General features: G+C 44.2%; 2 protein-coding genes and 1 non-coding gene across 3 annotated transcripts in view; 2 read left to right on the top strand and 1 right to left on the bottom strand.

Moving 5' to 3' along the window:
* The window catches only part of TTK (TTK protein kinase), a 50132-nt gene extending 49993 nt beyond the window's left edge, over positions 1–139 (top strand). Inside the window, exon 21 of the mRNA XM_056109680.1 lies at positions 53–139. Within this exon, the coding sequence (XP_055965655.1) occupies positions 53–139 (87 nt within the window). The remainder of the gene's footprint in view (positions 1–52) is intronic.
* The window catches only part of BCKDHB (branched chain keto acid dehydrogenase E1 subunit beta), a 426555-nt gene that overhangs the window by 123000 nt on the left and 278340 nt on the right, over positions 1–25215 (top strand). The gene's annotated exons all lie outside the window — the stretch shown is intronic.
* On the bottom strand, positions 3164–3269 carry LOC130019488 (U6 spliceosomal RNA). Its single transcript, XR_008791813.1, has one exon. It is a non-coding gene; the product is annotated as a U6 spliceosomal RNA (small nuclear RNA).

The following is a 25215-nucleotide window of genomic DNA, read 5'->3' as shown; positions in this document are numbered from 1 at the left end:
AACACATTGAATTGTTTCATGTTTTAAGACAAATGTGTGCTTTTAATTTCAGACATTATATGAACAGTATAGTAGTGGTGAAAGTCATGATTCCTCTTCACTATCCAAGACATTTGACCAGAAATGGGGGAAAAAGTGACTGTCAAATATCACCAGTAAAATGCAGAGTGGACCCATACACTGAGTTCCCTGTAGAAATCTACTCTTGAAGACAGCTGCACTCTGAAATGTCATTGGCAGAAGAATTCAGTGGCTTGTCCTCAACATTGTAAACATAATAACCACTAAAGTAATTGTATATATTAATGTAAAATGGTTTGTGCTCTTTGCTTTAATGTAAATCTAATGTGTTTAACACCATTTCACAGTTGAAATTTGAGCAGACATCTGAAATATATCTGAATGGTGATGTAAATAAAGCTTTGTTGCGTATGATGACACTAAAATACCAAAGTTCTAAAATTGTTTTCTTTAAGCAAATGTATTGTTAATGCAGAAGCAAGGTTCTTTTTTTTTTTAAAAATTAAAACCCAAATCTCATGTTTTTAAGACATAGGCTTTATTGCTGAGTCAGGGAAGCAAATTCTTTTTTTGTTGTTGTTTGTTTTGTTTTGTTTTGTTTTGGGGCCACACCCAGCTGTGCTCAGTAGGGCTTACTCCAGGCACTGTCCTCGGGGCATTATGGGGTGCCAGGGTTCGAACCCGACCCAGCAAAATTCTTAACAAAATTTGATTGGTGGGGGAGGGGCACGCTCCTGGCAAGGCCAGGATTAGAATCACCGCGGCAGCTTGTAAGGCAAGTGCTATCTTTTGAGCCCAATACAGAATTAAGGGAGTACTTGAGAGTAGGTCTTAGTGAATAAAGCAGGCCTCTGCCGGTTTGAGTTTTAAAATAAACTTTCAGATTATTATGTGACTCGGATAGAGTCCCAGTCGTTAGGACTGGGCTTGGAATGCTCCTTTCTTCATACTATCTGCTGTGTTTGATATTTGGAGCTGGATTCTGTGCCATGTATTGTATATAGGAGAAGCCCTTCTTCTATGTCTCGATTGGTAATGAGTGAATATGAATTAGTACCGTAGTCTCTGAAACTGAGTCTAACTGGCTCAGGAATGATAGCATCGTAAGACTTAAAATTAAGACCTTTTTAAAGCATCTTCAGGTTTACAGCAAAATTTAAGAGAAGGTAGATTTTATATATCCTCCATGTTCCCCTAGAACCATTTACCCTATTAAGAGTAGAATATTTGTTGCAATTAATGAGCTTACTGTCACATAGTAATCTTAAAAGTTCATAATGCACATCTCACTCATTTGTACATTCTTTGGGTTTGGATAAGTTTGTAACTTGTGTCTATCATATGATCATGCAATGTCTGTGACTGTCATAATAATCCTCCGTGCCCTGCCTTTTTTTCATCCCTCCCCTGGTTTCCAGCCGTCTCAACCACTCCTTTGTACTGTCTACAGAATGTTATGTAATTGGAGTTATATATTTATGTGTATATGTACGTGTAGCACGTGGCTTTCAGATTAGCGTATGTCACTTCTTAATCTGCATTGTAGTTTCCTCCAAGTGTATTCATTGCTTGATAGTTTATTTTAGCACCTAATATTCCACTGCGGGGATGTACTGCTGATTTCGTTCACGTCCTAAAGGTCGTTTTGGTTGTCTCCAAGATTTTGGCCATTCCAAATAAACCTGATGTAAACATCTATGTGGAACATAGTTTTTGTGTGGATATAGCTTTTCAGCTCCTTTGGGAAAATGTCAAGAAACTTGAATGTTTGTCAAATGGTAAGAATATGTTTAGCTTTGGGGCTGGAATGATAGCACAACGGATAGGGCAGTTGCCTTGCGTGTGGCTGGCTAGGGTTCGATCCCCGGCATCCCATATGGTCCCTGGAGCACTGCCAGGAGTAATTCCTGAGTGCAGAACCAGGAGTAACCCCTGTGCATCACCGGGTGTGACCCAATAAGAAAAAAAGAAAAGAAAAAAAAATTTCTTTAAGTGTGTTTAGTTTTGTAAGAAACCGCCCCTTGTTTTCCATTGTTATTCTACCACTTTGTATTTCTATCAGCAACGAAAGGGTTCTACATGCGTGCCGGTATTTGGTAACAGTATTGTAGATTTGGACATTCTAGTAGGTATGTAATTGTATATTATTTTCATTTATATTTTCCTTTTTTGATTTGTGATGTGGTACACCTTTCCATATGCTTATTTGTCATCGGATGTCTTTGGTGAGATATCAAGGTCTGACTGGTTTTAAAAATTCATTATTTTTCCTATGTTATGAGGTATTTGTGTTACTTGAAAAGCAATCCTTTCTTGGATGTATCCTTTGCGGTGGTTTTTTCCTAGTCAATTGCCTAACTTTCTTGATATTGTCTTTTGCAGAGTGGAAGTTATTTATCTTTTCACCTCTTTCAGGTTGTATGTCCTTGGCGATATGTCTGAAATATCGCTTCACACTAACGCATACTAAACATTGTCCTGGTTTCCACTGGTCCTATCTCCTAGGAGATTTTACAATTCAACATTTAGCTGCATGGTTTACTTTTGTTTTTGTTTGGGGGCCATACCCAGGCCTTATTCAGAAATCACTCCTGCTGGTTCTAAGGTAGGAGGACTCACTATACTATATTTCTAAGGTAGGAGGACTCTCTAGCCCTTCTTTGGCTTACTCTTTAGTAAAGAAGATAATTTCTGCATCTTGTTCATTGTTTTGCACACCAGTGCCAATTATTCCAGCACCGTTTGTTGAAATTGCTCTCTCCGTATTACTTCTGTCAAGGATTGGTTACCTTTATGAGCGCCTTTGTCTGGGATCTCTGTTTCGTTGAGATTGACTGGGGTTTTTGGTCACTGTTTTTGACGAGGGTTCTCTGAGGGCAACCAGAGCCACAACTCGGCAGTACTCGAGGCCACGTGCTGTAGGAGTTAAAGTAGGTCTCATACGCACAAGACGTTTGCTCTGCTTTGTCTGTTTCTTTCATCAGTTCCACATTGTCTCAATACTTTTTTCTTAATTTCTCAGCATTTTATCAGATAACCATCTCAACAGCTCAAAAGATTCCATTTCTCGCCAAGTTGCTCCCATCCATCGTTTTGACAAATATATGACACCGTCATTTTAAGTCCAATAGTGAATGTTCTGAAAAATATGAAATGGTTCACAAATGTGCATATTGTTCATATGCAGGGGCCATGTAATCTACTCTGTATCATTCTAACTTTAGTATATGTGCTACCCAAGTGAGCACTTCGATACTGTCTTAATGGTAAATTTTGAAGTTAGGTGGTGTCAGTCCTTCAACTTTGACCTCCACGTTTGCTAGTCAGGGTTTTTGCCTTTCCATGAAAACTTCAGGATCTGTTAATTCTATAAGAAAATTGCTGTGAATTTTATGGAAATTGTGTTAAGAGTATAAAATCAAGTTAGTGTATAAAATCAGTAGCAGAATAACATTGAGATTTCTGTTCAAGGACACAAAATATTTAAATTTTGATTTTATTAATTAGAGTTTTGGAGTTCTCATAGACCTTTTTAATATATGTTTTTAGTTAAGTGTTTCAGTATTGAGGGTTTGATTGCTTCGTGTGGGGCCATACCGAGTGTTGCCTAGGGGTTACTCCTGGCTCTGCACACAGCAATCACTCCTGACAACTCTGGGGGACCATATGGGATGCATGCATCTATGTTATGCCAGGCTTTACACATTATACTATTCAGTTATACTGTTTCTCTGATCCCAAGGGTTTGAGTATAAATAATTGTTTTCACTTCAATTTATATGAGGAAGTAATTGAATTTTTGTGTGTTTCAGTTTTTGTTGATTCAGTGGATTTTCTATATAGATAATCATACCATCTGCAAAGAAGTTTTATTTCTTCTCAATCTGTATGCTGGTTTTTCTTATTCTACTAATATTTCCAAAATAATGTTGAAAAGGAGGGGTTTTAGATGTAATTTTTTATTATATATTCTCTTTATCAAAGAGATGCTGTGAGATGCCCTTTATCTGTTTCTGGGTTTGTCAAATGTTCTTTCTCAAAATATTGCTTCTATATTAATAACCATACAGTATTTTGAATGATTAGAGTGCTTGATTGGTTTACTTTTTCTATATCGAACCAAACTATATTCAGAATAGCACTGTCCCACTGTCCTCCCGTTGTTCAGCGATTTGCTCGAGCGGGCACTACTAATGTCTCCATTGTGAGACTTGTTCCTGTTTTTGGCATATCGATTACATGCTGGGTAGCTTGACAGGCTCTGCCCTGCAGGCGGGACACTCTTGGTACCTTGCCGGGCTCTCTGAGAGGGACGGAGAAATCGAACCGAGGTCGGCCGCGTGCAAGGCAAATGCCCTAGCTGCTGTGCTATTGCTCCAGCTCTAACCTGTGCCAGACAAGGGACGGACATTCCTCAAGAATCGGACTGCTCTTGTGCCAGCAGGCCAGATACTTCTCCCCTCCCCCGTGCTGGGTGAGTAACAATAAAAATACACTCTGTGTTCTTGTGATGACACTTTGGAGGATGTTTATTAATACTACTTTCCTGAAATAAGAATTTGAGATGCTCTCCGAGTTTTTTCCCTCCCTTTTCCTTTCTGCTCTAATTTTTTTTTCCCTGGGTGGTGGGGGACAGGGTACACTCGGGGTTGTGGTTTTTGGAACAGTGCTCAGAGGTCACTCACAGCAGTGCTCAGGGACATGCAGTGCTGTGGGGGTGAACCCAGGCCCCCTGTTGCAAGGCAAGCATGCCAGCCTGTTATTCTACCAAGTGTGTAAACATTTAAGAGGAAAATGTGTGAGTGGTGGGATTGGTTACTTACTAAAGTAATGCAACTGTTAGTGTCTCTATAAGGTAAAGGTAAGGTAAAGACCCTCCCGTTGATCGTCGATTTGCTCGAGCGGGCCCAGTAACGTCTCCATTGGAGACTTTGTTGTTACTGTGTCTGGCATATCGAATACTCTCGGTAGCTTGCCGGGCTCTCCGAGAGGGGCGGAGGAATCGAACTCGGGTCGGCCATGTTGGCCGCTTGTAAGGCGAACGCCCTACCCGCTGTGCTATCAATAATAAAGAATAAAAGGTAAAGGTAAAGACCCTCCCGTTGATCGTCGATTTGCTCGAGCGGGCCCAGTAACGTCTCCATTGGAGACTTTGTTGTTACTGTGTCTGGCATATTGTGTCTGGCTCTCCGAGAGGGGCGGAGGAATCGAACTCGGGTCGGCCATGTTGGCCGCTTGTAAGGCGAACGCCCTACCGCTGTGCTATCGGATAGGGGTACATATTCATGTATGTATATATGGAATATATATATATATACATATATGGAATGTATAATTTATGTGAAATTGATTTGTTACTGTGAATGCACTAAAGTAGTACGTTTGAGAGAACGAGATCAGAAAAATGCCTGTAATACACAGGTGAGGCAAGGAGGAGGTGATTGTTGTGGTTGCTTTCGTGCAAGTGTATTTCCACAAGAGTGAAGTGAAGCAAGAATGTAGTTGGCCTTCAGTCAAGTGGAGCAGAGATTCAGCTCAAACTCAGTTACAGTCTCCCCTTCATCTAAGGATATTATAAGATCCCTAACTTGCTTTTTAAAAGAAAATGCAAATGAAAACGAATCAGTTACGAAATAATAGTCTACCAGCTAGTTTTAACCCAGAGGAAGATCTGTCTGGCGCCAGAGCAAGAGGAATTGGAAAGCCTCGGGTTGGAAAATCTTTGGCAAAGGGCTGGATTGTAAATCAGAGAGGCACAAAGAGCCACAGCAGGGCTAGTTGTCTGCGGAGACTTGAGCGGCTGCCTTTCTGCCCTCTGAAAGGGGTCTGAACAGCTAAATAGGCCTGGTACATGGCCTCCTGCGTTTTGTGTGTCACTGGATAAATGGAAATGCTTCTGTTTGTGGTCATTTTGGTATTTTGAAATTCATTCATGTTTTGGGTCCACGGCTAGCCGTGCTCAAGACATACTCCTGGTTCTCTGCTCAGGCTTGTGGGGACCACATGGGGTGCCAGGGAAGGGAAGCCGGGTTGGCCTCCCTGACAGGCCAGGGCCCTATCTGCTGTCCTGTTTCTCTGACCCCCTTTTGGTGGTTTTCAAAATAAATGTCATCGTGAAAGGAAGCTTACCTCATATTAATTTACTTGAAAATTATAAAAGAAGGAAGATAAATGGCTCCTTGTATCATCTCCTTTTTAATTATGATAGCCACTTGGCATATTTGCAGGTTTAAGGTAATTTCATATTCTTTTCCTACTTACTCATTTCTAAATCATTTAAACCCTTGGTAAATAATTTGTGAGCATTACATTCCCCTGTAATGTTTTTGTTTGTTTTATTTTTGTTTTGGGGCCACACCCCATGGTGCTCAGGACTTACTCCTGGGTCTGCACTAGGGACCCCTCCCGGAGGGGCTCAGGGGGCCTGGATCGGCCATGTGTAAGCTGAGCACCCTACCCACTGTACTGTGGCTCCGCACCCCTCCCCCATGCGATGTTTTGTCACGTGAATATACAAGAATATTTACCTGTTTTGTGTGTAAGACAATTCTGAATAAGCCCGAATGATTTTCATATGGAATGAAAGTTCAGTTTTGTTCAAACGTGAGACAGAGAACTCTGCTCCACTACCCATCCTCTCTTGATTGAGTTCACAGGGCAGACAGACTCTTTCTCAAGAAATGCCTTTGGCTGACAAGAAGGACAACTGCGAAGATTGTAGATAGAATCATGCTTTCTTTTTCTGCAACGGGATTGCACTGGAGTCTTCCTGTGTTCAGATACGTGCGGTGAACTGATGCTCTTGGCCTCCAGGTACTTAGTTCTTTGTTTCTACCCTTCCTGTGATGTGAGGGGAAATAGTTGCCTGTCTGCTTGTTTTTAACTAGTGTAGTAGATGTCTTGACATTGTGCGGTTCTCTCAAATCTTGGTAGAGCCAAAGCATGAAAGTGTTGGCAGACAGTTTGCCTGTGTGTGCCGTCAGCTCTGAGAGGCTGGCTGATGGGGACGATGCAAGTTGTGTCCTTTTCCACCCCTCATGCTCCCGAGAGAGTCCTAGCTCACCTCTCCAGCACGCTCATTCTCCTACAGGGCTGACTCACCCTGTCATGACCAGCTGTTTTCCCCACCCCGATCAGAGGGCCCTTCACCTCCACACTCTTGTTAGAAAGGGCCCTCTTGTGGTAAAGCCAGACGCACTGAGAAGCTTGAACATTGGTGGCCCCGTGAGTCAGGATTCATAGCGCCCAGGTAGGTGTGGAGTGACAGGGAACCAGTTGTGGTTCTAGTCCTAGTCAGGAATTTCTGGTTTGGGTGTGAGTCTGAACAATGATGGATTTGAAACCATGCTACAGGACTCAATCTGGGCAGGCTTACTAAATGGGTCAGGTCAGATTGGAAGACATTATCAGTCACCGATTACCCAATCGATCCCTGAGATCCATCCTGTATAACAGTTTCCAAGCGTGCTTCCCAGGCAAGATGCTGATCTGAGAGTTCCTAAATCAGGCCCCCCCCCTTTTTTTGGGGGGTCACACCTGGTGATGCTCAGAGGTGACTCCTGGCTTTGCACTCAGGAATTACTCCTGGCGGTGCTCAGGGGAGCATATTGGATGTTGGGAATCGAACCCTGGTCAGCCGCATGCAAGGCCATCACCCTACCTGCTGTACTGTCACTCCAGCCCCGGAAATCAGACACTTTGAAGGTGAAGTTCAGTAAGATGTCTGTGTAAGTATCTGTCCCCCCACCCCACCCCCAACCCCACACTCTCCTTTAATTATTGTTGCAATGACCAGAGGACACACTCCTGGCTTTGTTGCCCCCTAGGCTCAGTGCTTCAACACACGTGGGTGCTGGACCCTGGAGATTACCTGTTTGGGGAGCAGGGAATCCCGAATGGAATGTCAGTGTCAGGAAATGTGCTCAGGCTGATGTAGGCAGGCAGGCAGATAGGGAAGGCGCCCTCCCAAAGCAATGGCAACAAGTTTTCCCGGAAGTAATAGCCCTGACCTTGCAGAGAAGAGACCCTGACAAGGCTGGACCTCCCTCACACAGAAGCTCCAGCAGGAACAGAAAGCCTGGAAAGGAATTTCAAAGACCATCACCTCTCCCAACCCCCTTGGTAACCTCCTTAGCAACCGACTTTGACCTAGGTAGAAGCCCCACAGGGGGGCAGATTGGAGAAACCCTATGAAAGCCACCTGGAACAAAGGGCAATGATATGCTTCCTGATGGCAGCTCCCCGCACCTCTTCTGCAGCCCTGAACTTGCTCTCAGGCATCCAGGCAGCCTGTGACTCTCGGGGCTCTGCTCTGTCTTGGGCCAGGGGCAGAGTCAAACTCCAGCTCTACCCGCCTCTCCGCACCCCTCTTGGTGGCCAGGGGCAGGTCCTTGCAGTGGCAGCAGCCCTGAACTAACTGAGCCCTTTTGTGCCTTTTCTCTCAGGCCTCCTCCTGTCTTTTCTGTGGAAACAGGACACAGCTGGCTGGGCGGCAGTCTAGACACCGGTAGAAGTGTTCTAGGTCCCTTTGTTTTTTCCCTGGGTCCAGTTTCCCTAGGTCCCACTGTTTTGCTTAAACTAAGGACTCATTTCCGAGAAACCCCTTGAGCCAGCCAAAGGCCAAACTATGCTTAGTGTGGGAAAATGAAAGAGTAAAACTTTGATCAAAAGCCCTACAACAAGTCTTCACTATTCACCTGAGAGGCAAGTAGACAGGGAAAGGCCCTGGGGAATAAAACTTGGGTCAACAGAACTTCTGGGAGATAAATCCGAAGACTGATCCCCCTGTGGATACAGAAAACAGACCTGATACGACCTTCAGCTGACCCTGAGGAGGTTGGACCCCTCCCCATGAAGTTCCTCAAACTCTGGACCTCTCCCTTAATCTGATTAAAATGTGATCTAGCCCCAAGAAGACTCCAGAACTTCTGGATCAAGACAATCCAAGAAGGACCTATAAAAGACACCTTGAACAAAGGAAGGGTGCGCCCTATGCTCCCGGATCCCATGTGCTGCTTGCGCCCATGTGGCTAAGCACATGTGTCGCCCACATCTCCCCTCCTGAGATGTGTACTTTCATGCTTCCTATCTAATGCTGGGATGTGTCTAGGGGCTTTCTCTCTGCTCTTGGAGAAGCCTGCGTTCTCTCTTGAGCGTGTTGCTCTCTCTCTTACTCTCCACTCTTTCCCATTCTTTTCTTCTTTTTTCCCTTCGAAAACCCTCCGAATAAAATCTGTTTTGCTTCACTGCTTGTCTACTCCTGAGAAGGATTAGGAGAAAATGACTGTCTTACTCCCCTGCTTCACATAAGTCCCCGTGGGACCTACCGACATCAAGTGTATCAACATTGGTACACTTATGCAAGGTGTGAAATGTCCATGAGCGTGAGTTTTATTGGCTGTGACCCTCAGATCAGGGCCCTTGAGAGCCATAGCATAAGCACCGAAGTGTTTGCATCCTCAAGAATATTTGAGAAATGACACTGTAAATACTAAGGGGAAAAAGGTTAATTTAAAAACTTTTGATGAGTTCCTTTTATTAAAAAAAAAAAAAAGCAGGGTCTGGAGCAATAGCACCGCGGGTAGGGCTTTTGCCTTGCACGTGGCTGACCCAGGTTCAATTCCCAGCATCCCATAGGGTCCCCTGAGCACTGCCAGGAGTGATTCCTGAGTGCAGAGCCAGGAGTAACCCCTGAGCATCGCCAGGTGTGACCCAAAAAGCATTAAAAAAAAAAGCAGAAGGAATGAATCTTTTTTTATGCATACCCTAGAAGTGGCGAACTCCCCGTGCCGTACCCAAGATGCCAAATACCAGTAACAATGATGGGTCTCATTCTCCTAACCCTGAAAGAGCCTTGAATGTGGCACTTTTTAGAATCTCAGGGCTAGGACGAAGGAGACATTACTGGTGCCTGCTTAAGGCAATGGACAAACAACAGGATGATCGTGATTGTGGCCCTAGAAGTATCTCCACAGAGGGTGCCTGGAAGAACCGTCAGGAAAGGTGAAGTGGGGTGAAAGCAGGAAATCGGAGATGGCCTGAGGACTAAAGGTCAGATTCCAAGGACACTCAATTTCAGGCAGGAGAGGCCTGAGGGATGGGCAGGAGGATTTGAGAAGAATGAGGTCTGGGAATCAAAGGACTGGGCAAATGAAAACACATTTATTGTGTCTCATTGTGTGAACTGAATAATGGACAGTCCCAAGCCACCCAAGCCAGGCTGTTGCTGTCACCCTGAATCACACATTACAGAAGTCCTGTGGAAGGTCGGGCTTCGAGTGGTACTATCAGGCTAACCTCTATAACTTTGTAGATGAAGAAATTAAACCCAGAAACTTAACATGTTGCCCAACAAGGCATTGCTGTTCATTTCCATGTATTTTGGCTAACCATCTTATGCATTTTATACTTTTTTCTGTAAGACTTTTTTTAAACTTTTTTTTTTTAAACAGGGGCCAGAGAGAAAGTGAATAGGTCACTTGCCTTGTTTGCATCTGACCTGATTTGATCCTAGATACTTTTTTCTGACCTGATTTGATCCTAGACACCCTACAGGGTCCCCTAAACCCTGCTAGGAGCAATCCCTGAGCACAGAGCAGGAGTAAGCCAGGTGTAGCTCCCCAAAAACAGTACTACCAGGTGTAGTCCCTCAAACACAAAAACTTTTTTACAGCTTTATAAAATATTGAATTTAAAATGCACATGCACCCTCCCGTTGATGGTCGATTTGCTCGAGCGGGCCCAGTAACGTCTCCATTGGAGACTTTGTTGTTACTGTGTCTGGCATATCAAATACTCTCGGTAGCTTGCCGGGCTCTCCGAGAGGGGCAGAGGAATCGAACTCGGGTCGGCCATGTTGGCCTCGTGTAAGGCAAACGCCCTACCCGCTGTGCTATTTAAAATATGTATCTCTTAAATATTTATCTGGAGAAGAATAATTCTTAATTAGATTTGAAATGTTCAATAATGGGACTTTCTGCTCAAGAATTAGTAGTGCTGCAGAGGTAGTATATTGATTAACTTGCTTGCCTTGCAAGTAGTCGACTTCAATTAAACCTTGGACAAAACATAGTTTTCAAGCCCTGCCAACACTAATCCCCAAATATTAAAGGCTGTATGCCCCCCTAATGTTAATAGAAATAAACTAAAATAACATGAAATTAACTCACACTAACGGACATCGATCTGGCTTTAAATGTCAGTCTATTCTGGACTTTGAAATAGGAATTCAAATCCTCACCTGAAAGTTCATCCGTTTCCGTCATTTGTGTAATTAAGAAAAAACCTATGTTATGTGGTGCCAGGGGTTGAACCCAGGACTTCACACATGCATGAGATGTGCTCTGCTGCTAAGCCATATCCCAAGCCCCGCTCTAAGCCTTGATTACTTACAAAATGGGACTAACAATACCTTTAATAATTGTCATTACCTGTAATTTTTTTTAAAGTGCTTAGCACAATACCAGACATTTGGTAAGTACTTAATAAGTATTAATTTACTTTTGCTATTAATTTTCAAAAAGCTTTACTTCAATAAGTTTCTTCTTATAAAAGTCAGTAATAAAAAGAGAATGGTGTCTGACCCAACAACCTGAGCTGAATCTTGGACTTATTTAGTGTGGTTTAGGACATGTTATTATCCATGTCTTACAGATGAAATCCCTGTATCTGATTCATGTGGTGAGGGAAACAATTAAGTGTATATGTGAAAAAGTGCTTGACCTGCCACAAACAATAAATATGAGTTGTCATTAATACATGTTTTTCCTACAGTTTTTTGTCCTAGACGTTTTTCAGACTTTGAAGAGAATCTTTTTCCTCTTGAGAGCGCTGAACTTAGAAAACTCTTTCCATCTAGTTCTGTTTAAATGTTGAGAGCCTCCACCGCTGAGTCTGTCTATACTGCCTCTTAAGGTTAGGGAGGCACATTTTTTCAATGATCAGAAAATGATCTGTAAACAAATAAGTAAAGTAAAGTAAAGGCCCTCCCGTTGTTCATCGATTTGCTCGAGCGGGCCCAGTAACGTCTCCATTGGAGACTTTGTTGTTACTGTGTTTGGCATATCGAATACGTCACTGGGAGCTTGCCAGGCTCTGCCTTGCGGGCGAGATACTCTTGGTAGCTTGCCGGGCTCTCCGAGAGGGGCGGAGGAATCGAACTCGGGTCGGCCATGTTGGCTGCGTGCAAGGCAAACGCCCTACCACCCTGGTGGTCTAGTGGTTAGGATTTGGCACTCTCACCACCGCGGCCTGGGTTCGATTCCCGGTCAGGGAAGCTTTCCGTTTCTGTAAACAAATAGGGAGAGGAAATGAATAGACATTCCTCAGTGGAAAACAGGTGGATGGCCAGTAAGCACATAAAAAAAAGTTCAGCATTGTAAAATCTTATCACGCCGAAGGTTGTGTGTTCACGGGCTCACTGGATGACACTGTCTCACCACCTGCGTTCGGTGCTCTTGAGCCGCTGTGTGTGGCCTGGATCGGAACGGCTGTTGGCCAAGGACAGATGGAAGAAGAAACGAGGGCCAGGCCAGTCTATATCAATAGTAGTTTATTTCAATCCTCTTCACTCCTGTCTTTCTCTGCCTCCTTCTCTCCTGGGCCCCAGTCTTGGAAGCTCTCTCCTTCTGGCTCTGACTCTGGATCTCTGGAGCCCGAGCTCTCTCACTTCTGACCCCTTTTCCAAGTTTACGTCTTAGTTTATATAGCAATCACATAAGGCGGTGACATAAAGGTGGGTTGAATACTGACGAATCAACAAAGAGAGGTAAGACCACTCCTCCAGGAGATTAACTCAAGGATAAAATCTCATCTACAGAGATTACTTCAGATTACTAGGAGATCCACCCAAGGGTGGGATCCCAACAAGGGTGTGTTCTTCCTTCAGTTAGTAATCTACTTAAATAGTTGTAATAAATCTACTTCTAATATTTCTAGCAATGTCATTCTGTATGAGCACAGTAAGAGATAATAAATTTAGTTTGGTTCTTCCTGAGAACATCTCACTATACATTCCGCAGTCCTCAGGCCAGGTTAATCTTCCTAGCTCCAGCAGGCTCCTAGTCTCGTCATTACTTACTTTTGGATCATGATAGCATTTGTCCATGATCATGCCCTCAACTTAAAGTTGAGTATCGTGGCTCTTTGGCCTGGCCCATTTCGATGCCAGGGTAGCTCACTGCTTGCCCTGGGTCCATTCAGTCCCTCGTCGGGACCCTGCTTTTGGGGTGCTAGGAACTAAGGACAACTGAGTCAAGAAATCAGATGCCCAGGAGTAAATATTATTTGGAGTCAATCAACTCCCAAGTTACAAAGCATAATATTAGCTGTCTTCCTGTGTCCACACAGAAAGGACATTGCTTACAATACAAGTTCAGTGTCCTTAGATGGGTGTGAGCTGACCAACCTAAGCTACCTGAGGAAGGACAAAAGAGTGTTATCCTACACAGCATCACTTATCAAAGAAATCCAAATCAAGATGACAATGAGATACCATCTCACAACAGTGAGAATGGCACACATCAAAAATAGTAGAAACAATCCGTCTTGGCAGGGATGTGGTGAAAAAGGAACTCTCATCCACTGCTGGTGAGAATGCTGTCTGGCATGACCCCTGTGAAAAACAGAATGGAGAGTTCTCAGTAAACTTAGAATTGAACTGCCATATGTGACCTAGCAATTCCACTTTTGGGCATCTGCCCCCAGATAAGAACACTCTCCAAAGGACATATGTCATTATTCACTGCTGCCGCACTCAGTACAATAGCTAAGATACGGAATCAACCCAATTGTCCACCAACAAATGAATGGATTATGAAGATGTATTAGACACCGTGGAATACTCTGCAGCTTCAGGGAACAATGAAATAATTCAATTTCCTGCAACATGGTTGGAACTGGAAGATATCATGTTGAGTGAACTAAGCCAGAAGAAAGACAAACACAGGATGATCACACTTTTCTCTGGAATATAGACACTGGATGAAAAAATGTATTGTAGTAAAGGGGGGTGCTTAGATCACCCTTTACCCCAGTGTTTAGAGAGAAGGATGGAGAAAGAAATCAAGGGGGCAAATAAGAGAATGAGAAGTAATGGGTGAGCAGTCATCAGGGCTTTAGCTGTACCAGTGACATGAGTGAGAGATAAACACAGACTCAGTAAAGCTGGAAACATGAGATCTGAGCTGCAATCCCTGAAACTTGATAATGTGCTTGTCAAGTTGACAGGGATGAGTGGGGATTTGGCTGAAGAGAGAATATGGGAACACTGGTAGAGGGAAGTTAGCACTGCTGGAGGGACTGGTGTTGACATATATACCTAAAACTCAATTATCAATCACTTCGTAAATCACAGTTCTTTCAATAAAATATATTTAAGAAAATAATCTGTAGGCATAAAGAAGTGAGCAACAGTAAAGGAACAAGAAGAGAGCTGGCAACCTGTTGGCTGTTTAGTGCCACTTAGAAAAAGCAGGAGGTTGGAAACAAGAAAATTCAAGGGATATTAAAACATAAATGAATGGAGGCTGGAGAGATAGCACAGCGGGTAGGGCATTTGCCTTGCACGCGGCCAACCTGGGTTTGATTCCCAGCTTCCCATATGGTCCCCTGAGCACCGCCAGGAGTAACTCTTGATTGCAGAGTCAGGAGTAATCCCTGTGCATCACCAGGTGTGACCCAAAAAGAAAAAAAAAACCCCATGAATGATTAGACATAACAGACAATATGCAAGGGACTGAGGAGTTGGTTGAAAGGCCTTGGAGGGGGCTAGAAAGATAGTGCAGTGGGCAGGATGCTCGCCTTGCATGTGGCAGACCCAGTGGTTTCATCTTCAGCACCCCGTATGGTCCCCTGAGTCCCACCAGGCAAGAGTGATATCTGAGCAAAACTAGTTGTGCCACAACCCCCCCCCCCCCCGAAAAAAAAACAACACAAATAATAACTAAAGAGCTGAATTACAGGCCATGCATGGGCTAGGACTCAAGTCCACCCCCCAGCATTGTTTGATCTGCCAAATACTATTGAGAGGACCCTACTGCTCCCCGGTCCCATGGTCAAGAACAGCAATGCATCAAACAGATCCAACCACTATACTATCAGGCGGCCCATAAAACTGGACCAAAGCTCTGCTTGGGAGGCCCAAGATCAAACCTGGGTTGAGAGTGTGAAAGATGATGATGGATTGTACTTTTAAGCATTTCAGGCTTAACATTCTCCTCTTGAAAGCAGTTTAGGTTAATTGAATTACATCCACCACAGTGCTCCTGAGGCACTGAATTTCATCGGGGTAGTCCCAGTCCTCTGTGTTTATCTTTAACCTCTCCTTTGTGTTTTTCTCCTATCTGTTGGTCACAAATATCTCCAAATCAGACATAGTAACTTATAAAGTCAAACCTTCTGATGGCTCTGGGTTTTTTTAATATGTTAGTGAAATATTGCTTTTCTATTTTCTTTATGTCATCTAAATATTTTTATTTTAGAGCAATGTCCTTTTTGTGTAGACACAGGAAGACAGTTAAGGCTATGCTTTTGTAACATGGGAGTTCATTGACTCCAGTAGTATTTACTCCTGAGCACTCGTCATATTTACTTGACTGAAGCTTCAGTTGTCCTTAGATTGACCTTAGTTCCTTACATCACAAAAAGGTGGGTCCCACCAAGGCATTTGGATGGACCTAGGCAAAATGTAAGCCACCCTGGCTTCAACATGGAACTACCTAAGCACCACAAGAAGCAAAATTAGTTAATAAATTAGTAACTACAACTGGTCTCATTCACCTGACCCTGAAGGCTTCACCGACATGGCAGCACTGAGAAGGATGAGAAAGGAGAGGCCGACAAAATCTCAAGGCCAACCTAGGCTGCCACAATGAAGGAAGACAAAAATGATCGTTTGTACTTTCAATGCATGTACGCTAGCATCAGATGCATCCATCGAGGACCTGATGGTACAAGCGCGAATGATCAAGTACGACATCATTGGTCTGACCGAGACAAGAAGGCACGAATCTCACCATGCCGTTTTCGACACTGGAGAAGAATTGTTCCTCGGAACATGCGATAAAAGAGGTGTTGGAGGCGTCGGTGTCCTTGTCAACACAAACTTGGCCAAGAGCATTGATTCATTCGAATGCCTAACAACCCGAATCGGACGTTTACATTTGAATAGATGTGGCTCACTGCCTGCAGTTTCTATCTTCGTTGTCTACGCACCAACATCTCATTATGATGAAAGAGAAATCGAGAAGTTCTACATGGAGCTAAAGAAGTTCTATAAAGAAGACCACACCTTCTACAAGATCATTGTGGGTGATTTTAATGTCAAGATAGGACCGAGAAGATCAGCTGAAGAACTTCACATCAGGACCTATGGCCTAGAATGGAACGAACAGGGTGAGAGACTGTCTGAGTTCATCATGTCGACCAAGACCATTCATGGTAACTCACAGTTCCAGAAGGCAGAATCTAAACGATGGACATGGGAGTCTCCCGGTGGACGATTCCACAACGAAATAGACCACATCATATTCAATCGACGGTTTTGCCTGACTGATGTCGCTGTTGTCCCAAAATTTCGAACGGGATCGGACCACCGTCTCCTTCGTGCAAAATTCTACTTCACAGAGCGGGGAGAAAGGGCTGCAAAGTTCAAAAAGAGAACTCCCAGAATGATCACCAACTGGGAACTCTTTGGTACTATTGCGGCAACATGGGAAGATGCCATTGTTGACAACATTGACGAGGAATACGATCGACTGGTTCAGCACCTCCATGAATGTGCGAGGAACGCCAAGAGAGAGATAGCCACAAAAAATTGCCTATCTTCGAAAACTCTTGAGCTAATTCGCCAGCGTGGTTTGGCGCATGCCTCAGGCAACCGCAAGCTAATGTCCGAGCTTGCAAAGCAGTACAGAGATGCGATCAAGGAAGACCTCAAAGAGAGAAGAGCAGAAGTACTGGTAGATGCGGCAGAAGCCGGGAAAAGTATTCGTAACGCCCGCCTGTCCTTTGCCAAGACCAAGATGACTGCCCTCCGACGTCCTGATGGATCCATCACATCCTCCAGAATGGCAATGGAGAAGATTATCCATGACTTCTACTCAAATCTCTTCGATAGCCATGTCCACTTGCCGACATACCAAATTCCACAGGATGGATATGTCGTTCCCAACGTTCTCCCTTCCGAAATCCGACACGCCATTTCGTCGGTAAAGAAACAAACAGCACCCGGCCCAGACAAGGTCAGACCTGAACACCTGAAGAACCTGCCGTCAGTACTCATCAATACACTGGCTCGGCTCTTCACTCGCTACCTGTCTGAATGCAAGGTTCCGTCCCAATGGAAAACCAGCAGGACCGTACTACTGTTCAAGAAGGGAGACATCCATGACATTGGCAACTATCGCCCGATCTGCCTATTGTCTGTCATCTACAAGTTGTTCACTCAAGTCATCCTAAATAGGATTGGCAGAACACTAGATGAAGGACAACCATGCGAGCAAGCCGGGTTCCGCAAAGGATTCAGCACCATCGACCATATCCACACGATAACCAAGCTCATTGAGGTTTCTCGGGAGTTCAAGATGCTGCTCTGTTTAACGTTCATTGATTTAAAGAAGGCCTTTGATTCTGTTGAGACGGAAGCAGTCATTGAAGCCCTAGCCAATCAGGGCCTTCAAGCCCAATACATCAGGATCCTCTGTGAGCTGTATTGCGGATTTACTACCAGGATCTCACCATTCTACAAAGAAGTGATCGTTGATGTCAAGAGAGGGGTGCGGCAGGGTGATACCATTTCACCGAAACTCTTCAGTGCCACCCTCGAGAACATCATGCGATGACTGGAATGGGAAGGAATGGGAGTGAAGATAGATGGTCGGCAACTACACCACCTCCGCTTTGCTGATGACATTGTTTTAATAACACCAAACATCAGCCTCAGCCAAGCGGCACAAATGCTGGCCGACTTTGACCGTGAGTGTGGAAAGGTAGGACTACAGCTGAATCTTACGAAGACAATGTTTATGAGAAACAGCCTCGTTCCTGATGCCCCATTCGCTCTCAACGGAATGACCATCTCCGAATGCAACAGCTATGTGTACCTAGGTCGAGAGGTCAACATGACAAATGACCTGGCACCCGAGCTGCGCAGGAGGAAGAGAGCGGCTTGGAACGCCTTCAAGAACGTCGAAGAAATAGCTAAGAGGACGAAGAACCTCCGGCTCCGGGCACATCTCTTTGATTCCACTGTTCTTCCTGCATTAACATATGCCTCAGAGACCTGGGCCCTACGCAAACAAGATGAGAACACTATTCAGGTCTCCCAAAGAAGAATAGAAAGAGCTATGCTTGGAATATCACGTTTCACTCAAATGAGAGAAAGAATCCGGAGTTTCGACATCCGTTGATGGTCAAGAATCAGGGACGCTGTCTCATTTGCCAAGGTGTCAAAAATCAGATGGGCTGGTCATGTAATGAGATTTAGAGACGGCCGCTGGACTAGAGCTGTTACTGACTATTCCACGGGATGTCAAAAGACCGCGTGGCCGCCCACCTACCAGATGGTCAGACTTCTTCATCAAGATCATGAATGATCGACTGGAGACTCTTCATGTTCCTGGAGCGAACAGATGCCATTGGGCTACACTAGCACGCGACAGGGACAAATGGAGACGTTACTGGCGCCCGCTCGAGCAAATCGACAACTAACGGGGAGTTAAGTGATTAAGTGATGAAACAAACTCTGTCATCATTGAAAAAGAAATAACTGAATAAGGACCCCCTTGAGGTTAGGAAGAACTAACCTGGTCTGAGAATATAGTCTGGGAAATATAGCGAAATGTCCCCAGGAAAAGTCACCCTTTACTATGACTCCAAAGAGAACATTTTAAGCTTAATCTAGGATATAGATAAAAGTCTCTCTCTCTTACTGTGTTTAAACAAAACGACTACAAATATTATTAAGAAGTAAATTTAATATGATTGTTTAAATGGATTACCAGTAAAGGAAAGGAAAAAGCAATTTGCCCCTAGATTGAATGGCATCCTTGTGGGCATCTCCTAGGAGAATTTCCCCTGAAAGGAGCCATACATCTGTTCGTTGTTCATGTTAACGTTCAACCACACCTGTGTGTAATTGCTGCCCCCGACCCTTCATGATTTCTCTATAATAATGCTGATAGCGGTTTATTCATAACAAATAATATAAAATAAATTATTTTGGTTCTGCTTTGGGGCATCGGTTGGGGTTCGTGACAGAAACTTCCAAAATATGGTAGTGGAAAGGAGTGATGGTGGTAGAATTGGTGTTCAAATATTTAATGTAATCAGATATTGTGAGCTACTTTATAAAAATAAAATTTAAATAAATTATGCTAACAGATTTGAATAAAGTGCCACTGGTTACCAGCCTGTTGACCTGTTCCTTTGTCCATCAGGTCGGGGGATGGTCATCAGCCCTGAATGCACCAGGGGAACCCTGGTCACCATGGTGTGGTGACTCAGACAACAAATAGGCGATTTAACCCCTGGACTATCACTTTTTTTTTAAATTTTTATTAGTGAGACACCATGAGGTACAGTTGTAGACTTACAAATTTTTATGCTTGGGTTTCAGTTATACAATGATCAAATACCCATCCCTCCACCAGTGCCCATTTTCCACCACCATGGATAATATCCCCCCCATCCCCCCATCCCACCCTGCCTCTGTGGCAGGGCATTCCCTTTTGTTCTCTCTCTCTCCTTTTGGGTACTGTGTTTTGCAAGAGAGGCATTGAGTGGCAATCATGTTCGGTCTATAGCCTACTTTCAGCATGCTTCTCCCATCCTGGGAGGATCCTCCCAACACCCTTTATTTGGTGCTCCCTTCTCCGTCTGAGTTCCCTTTTCCCCTAGCATGTGTGGCTAACCTCCAAGCCATGGAAAGTATCATGTTAGGCAAAATGAGTCAGAAAGAGAGGGATAGACATAGGAAGATTGCATTCATCTGGGGAATATAACATATAAAGTAACAAAATAGGAGACCCAAGAATCACCGAGATTAGTACCTGGACTATCTCTTTAGCCTCTAATTTTTCCTTTTTCTCAAGCCACTTCTTTTTTCCTGCACCTTTAACGAGTTACACCGTAAACTCTCATTCTGTCTCCACGCCTATTGATTTATTCCTATCCCCATTAGTAATTGGAATGACACTCTCACTATTGTTCAGTTTTGCAGAACATCTTCCTATCTTCGTGTACTCTGTAGCAGACACCACCTCACACACACTGTCCTCCCCTCCCCTCCATCCTCTGCTAATTAGGAGCCAGACTCTGGGTCTTTAGAGGTATCCAGTTCTCTGCCAAATGGCTCAAAACAGAGCGGCCTCTCCCCTGCTCGAAGGCGCAGTCCTGGTTCTCTAATCACATTTTGATGATCTCATTTTGCCAGTGATTGGTTTAGGTCTGGACAGGCATCTTAATTCCAGTTAATGAAGCATAAGGGGGAGTCAGTTGGATTAATTCAAGGAGACACGACCTTGCTCTTAAAAACAAATTAGTGGGGAAAAGTAGACCTTTATTCTGTTGGGTGTGGCTCTGTTTACATTTATTATCAAGACCTGCATGAAATTTCCTCTGACCACGAGGGAAACTAGAAGTAAGAAATAGAACATCAGGATGGGAGGAAAACAAGGGTCCTTGGTGAGGTTCCAAGAAATGAGCCAACATGGAAGTCATCTTGCCTACTTGTTATTTTGGTTTTTTGGTTTTTTGGTTTTTTGTTTTTATTAGCGAGACACCATGAGGTACAATTGTAGACTTACAAATTTTATGCTTGGGTTTCAATTATACAATGATCAAATACCCATCCCTCCACCAGTGCCCATCCTCCACCACCATGGGTCCCAGCATCCCTCCCACCCCCCAACCTCCCCATCCCCCCACCCTACCTCTGTGGCAGGGCATTCCCCTTTGTTCTCTCTCTCTCTCTCTCTCTCTCTCTCTCTCTCTCTCTCTCTCTCTCTCTCTCTCTCTCTCTCCTTTTTGGTCCTATGGTTTGCAAGAGAGGCATTGAGTGGCAATCATGTTTGGTCTATAGTCTGCTTTCAGCATGCTTCTCCCACCCTGGGAGGATCCTCCCAACACCCTTTATTTGGTGCTCTCTTCTCTCTACTTGTTTTTGTTATAGGACTAGAACTCTAGCATAGGGCTGACCTGGTTCAATTCCCCCACACCACATATGATCCCCTGAGCACGGAGCCAGGAATAAAAACTGAGCAAAATTGGGTGTAATCCAGTCCTGGGACCCTTACCTGATCCCAGCCCCCCCCCCAAAAAAAAATTAAATAAAAGACTTCTTGTTATAAGGTAACAAATTTCCCTTAATGTTAATAAGTGTCCCATGTTTAAGTTGAGCTGTATGTTATCTTCCCCATGCAGTGGGATGCATCCTAACTAATACACAAGCCTTATTCTGCATGGTCAATGGCATTTTCTCTAAGCCTTACAACTTCGGGTTTGATCTCTGTGAAGCCTCCCAGAAAACCTCCAGGCAATGACCTTCTTTTTCCTCTCTCTCTTCTCACAGACCTGAGTGTTGCTGTTCCCAAGAGGAAGGCCTGTCCCTGGGGGTGGACCCCTGGCTCAGCAGTTTGGGGTGTGCTGAGACTTACCCAAGCAAATCCCCCACAGACTCATCTTTGGGAGCTGAGTCTGGAGACTCCTGTCACCCAGCCCCAAGTCTAAAGGCAGGTGTGACAGCAAGGCCAGCACCTAGAAGGAAGGCTACAGAGGGACAGACCGGCCAATACCTGAGTGCTGGGTGGAGCAAAAGGCACTTTCCCTTTGCCGTACCATCACAGCAATGGGGAGATCGAGGGGTGAGCAGTCACACCTGCCAGTGCTTAGGGCTTATTCCTGCTCTGCTCAGGGATCATTTCTGGGGGTGCTCAGGGTACCATATATAGTGCCAGGACTCAAACCAGGGACTGCCTCATGCAAGGCCTCCTCCTTACCCCTGTAGTATCTCTCTGGCCCAGTTCCAGATTTGTAAACTTTTCCTTCATGGATAAAACCCTACCATCCCATAATAACATCCAATCTGGGGTGACCTGGTTTCTGGGCACCATTTGTGGACACTACTGGGCTTATAACTTTTGACTTATGTTCATTAACTGACCCTACACAGAGGATTCTGTGTCTTTAACCTACCCACCCAGCTTCATTTCCCTCACTTGCACATGACACTCCTGGTGTGTTCTCTGATGAAACCCTTTATTGTTCTCCAGTTCCTATCATCTCCCTTAAACATCGTTCTTTGTGGGTTGGAGAGAGAGTGCAGTGGTTAAGACATACGTAACCAGCCCTGGCCCAGTGGGGAGCAATCCCTGAGCAAGAGCCTTGAGTAGCTGTAAGCAATGCTAGGTGTAGTCCAACACCCCCCCCCCCCCCCCCACACACACACACACACACTACTTCCTTGATACAAGTTCTTCCTCGGTGTCATTACTCAAGCAAAAGCTCCTCTCTAAGGAGAGAGAGAACACAGGGGATTGCCCTGCCACAGAGACAGGGGGGATGGGGGGATGGGGGTGGGAGGGATATTATCCATGGTGGTGGAAAATGGGCACTGGTGGAGGGATGGGTATCTGATCATTGTATAATTGAAACCAAAGCACAAAAAATTGTAAATCTACAACTGTAAAAAAAAATAAAATAAAATAAGGGGAAAAAAAAAAGCTCCTCTCTATATTTCACAGACGCCCCCATAACTTGTGGCTTATTTACTTACCTCTTCTCTGGGCAGTTCTATCAAGATTGTGAACTCCTGAAGTCTAGAACTATGTCCTGGTCATCTAGGGTTCCTTATGGCTATAGCACTTGGCACATAGGAGATGCTGGCTGGGATTTGACAATGAGTTGGTGCAGTTGAAATAAAGCCAGAGATGTTGCCACATGCATAAAGTCAACACAACGCTCCATTGGGTCAGAGCCACACCTTGTCCAGGTGTGCTGTTCTTAGTCCCGGACACTACTCCCCACGCCCCAGTGATAACTGGACCTTGTCTTCCTGATTCTGTCTCAGTTCTTCCCCCACCCCCTTTCTTTCTTCTTTTTTTCTTGTGTGTGTGTGGGGGGGTGGGGCTGTGAGCCACACCTGGCGACACTCAAGGGCTGACTCCTGGCTCTTTGCTTATGATTCACTCCTGAAGGCTCGGGGAACTGTATGGAGTGTTGGAATCAAATCCGCACTGGCTATGTGCCAGGCAAGTGCCCTCCCTGCCAAACTATCACTCTGGTCTCCTTCCCCATTTTTTTCTCCCTAAGGATGAAGTTTAGCTTATCGCTAACACTTTTCAAAGTCGATTTTTAATTGGCACTATTAAATTTAAAATATCATTTTTATTCGGCAAAAAGTGCTGCACATGTTGACATGATTCTTATGATAAAAGATAAGTTTTCAGGAAACAAAAATATTTATATTCTTGAAATATGTGCATGCATATATACATATTATAAAATATAGTTTCTAAGATCAGTGAAGTGTTTTGTGACTGCACTTTCACTGTCCAATTGAAGCTAAATTAGGGATGGGGAAAATGGATGGATTCAGTAAATAAATAAGACCAATAAGGTGATCACTTGAATTGCAGAAAGTACAATAGAAAAATATCTAGGGGAACTGTGGATTTCATGGGTATTTCGTTTCAACTTGGGTATTAAAGGAGTGCCATTTATGGAAATTAGGGCTGCAGAAGATCAAAATAAAATATATGTAGAACCAACTGTCTGTCAGAAATATCCAACTTAAAAGTAAAAAATAAAGTTGCTTTAATGACTCTTTAAAAGTCAAGACACTGGGGTCCGAGAGATTGGATCGGTGTATAGGAAGTAAGGAGTATGCCTTGAATGTAACCAACCCGGGCTTATACCCTGGGACTTCAGATGGTCTCCCTAGCCCCATTCCTGAGTGCAGAGCCAGGAGTAATCCTTCAACACCACCAATAAGTAAATAATTTAAATAAATAAATAAATGTATGTCAAGATACTTGCAGCAAGGGCTGGAGCTATAGCATAGCAGGTAGGGCGTCTACCTCGCACATGACCAACCTGGGTTCGATTCCTCCGCCCCTCTCGGCGAGCCCGGCAAGCTACCGAGAGTATCCTGCCTGCATAGCAGAGCCTGACAAACTCCCCGTGACGTATTCGAAATGCCAAAAACAGTAACAAGTCTCACAATGGAAATGTTCCTGGTGCTCGCTCGAGAAAATCGATGAATAACAGGAGGACAGTGCTACAGTACTACTGGCAGCAATGCCATAAACTGTATTTGTACTTGGGCTTTAGAAGTGTATGGAATGTCTCTTTAGTAAGCTGTGTTGATTCTCACTTCTGTATTTTTGGACGTGATGACTTGGCTGAAAGAACAAACTGAAACTGGCCAGGGACTTGGGTCAAGCCACCTGGAATTACAATATGATCTGATACTTGGATGCCTGTACTGGTTATCATCCTTATAGTGATTATTTAAGACTGATAATACACTGATAAAACTACTCAGCACATTACTGGTGAGCTAAAATTAACAATATTTATTTTTTCAAGTTTTGTAGTTTTTTTTAAATATCTGGCTCCTATCCCCGGTCTGCCATTTTGCAAATCTGTATCACAGACATATAAGATCCAAGTTGGAATATAGAGTGAAAATAATCAATACCAAAGTCGGTGAAATAACTAAAATAAGTGAACATATACTCTTTGCAAAGTGCTATTCTCGTCTTAAACTAGCACTAAAATAACAAAAAGAGCTGGAGTGCATGCCTACAGTGCACAAAGCCATCTGCTTTATCCCTGGCACAGCATGGTCTGTCTCCCTTGCACCGGTTGGTGTGTTGGGATCGGGAGTTCCCTGGCCCTGGGAGGTGCGGAGAGACCAGATAGACACAATTCCTGCAGGAGTAAAAACGGGGCTTATTTAGACCAGCATGCTGGGGCTCCGCAGCATACCCCAAAAACGGGCAGTGGCTGAGAGCCCCGAACTTCTTCAAAGGGGATCTTATATAGGCCTTCACTGGCCGTTACAGCAAAGCCCGCGCATTTCATAGCCAATAGATTTGTAACAACATATACTTTCTTAACCAATCCATTTAAAAGTACCTCACTCCTTAGCCTATAGATTCAAAGATCAGCATTTACGTACATCGATTGTCAGCA

Source organism: Sorex fumeus, unplaced genomic scaffold (assembly GCF_029834395.1).
Source record: "Sorex fumeus unplaced genomic scaffold, SorFum_2.1 ptg000008l, whole genome shotgun sequence".
NCBI lineage: Eukaryota > Metazoa > Chordata > Mammalia > Eulipotyphla > Soricidae > Sorex > Sorex fumeus.
The sequence above is the reverse complement of the archived record's forward strand: the minus strand, read 5'-3'. Positions and strand labels throughout refer to the sequence as shown.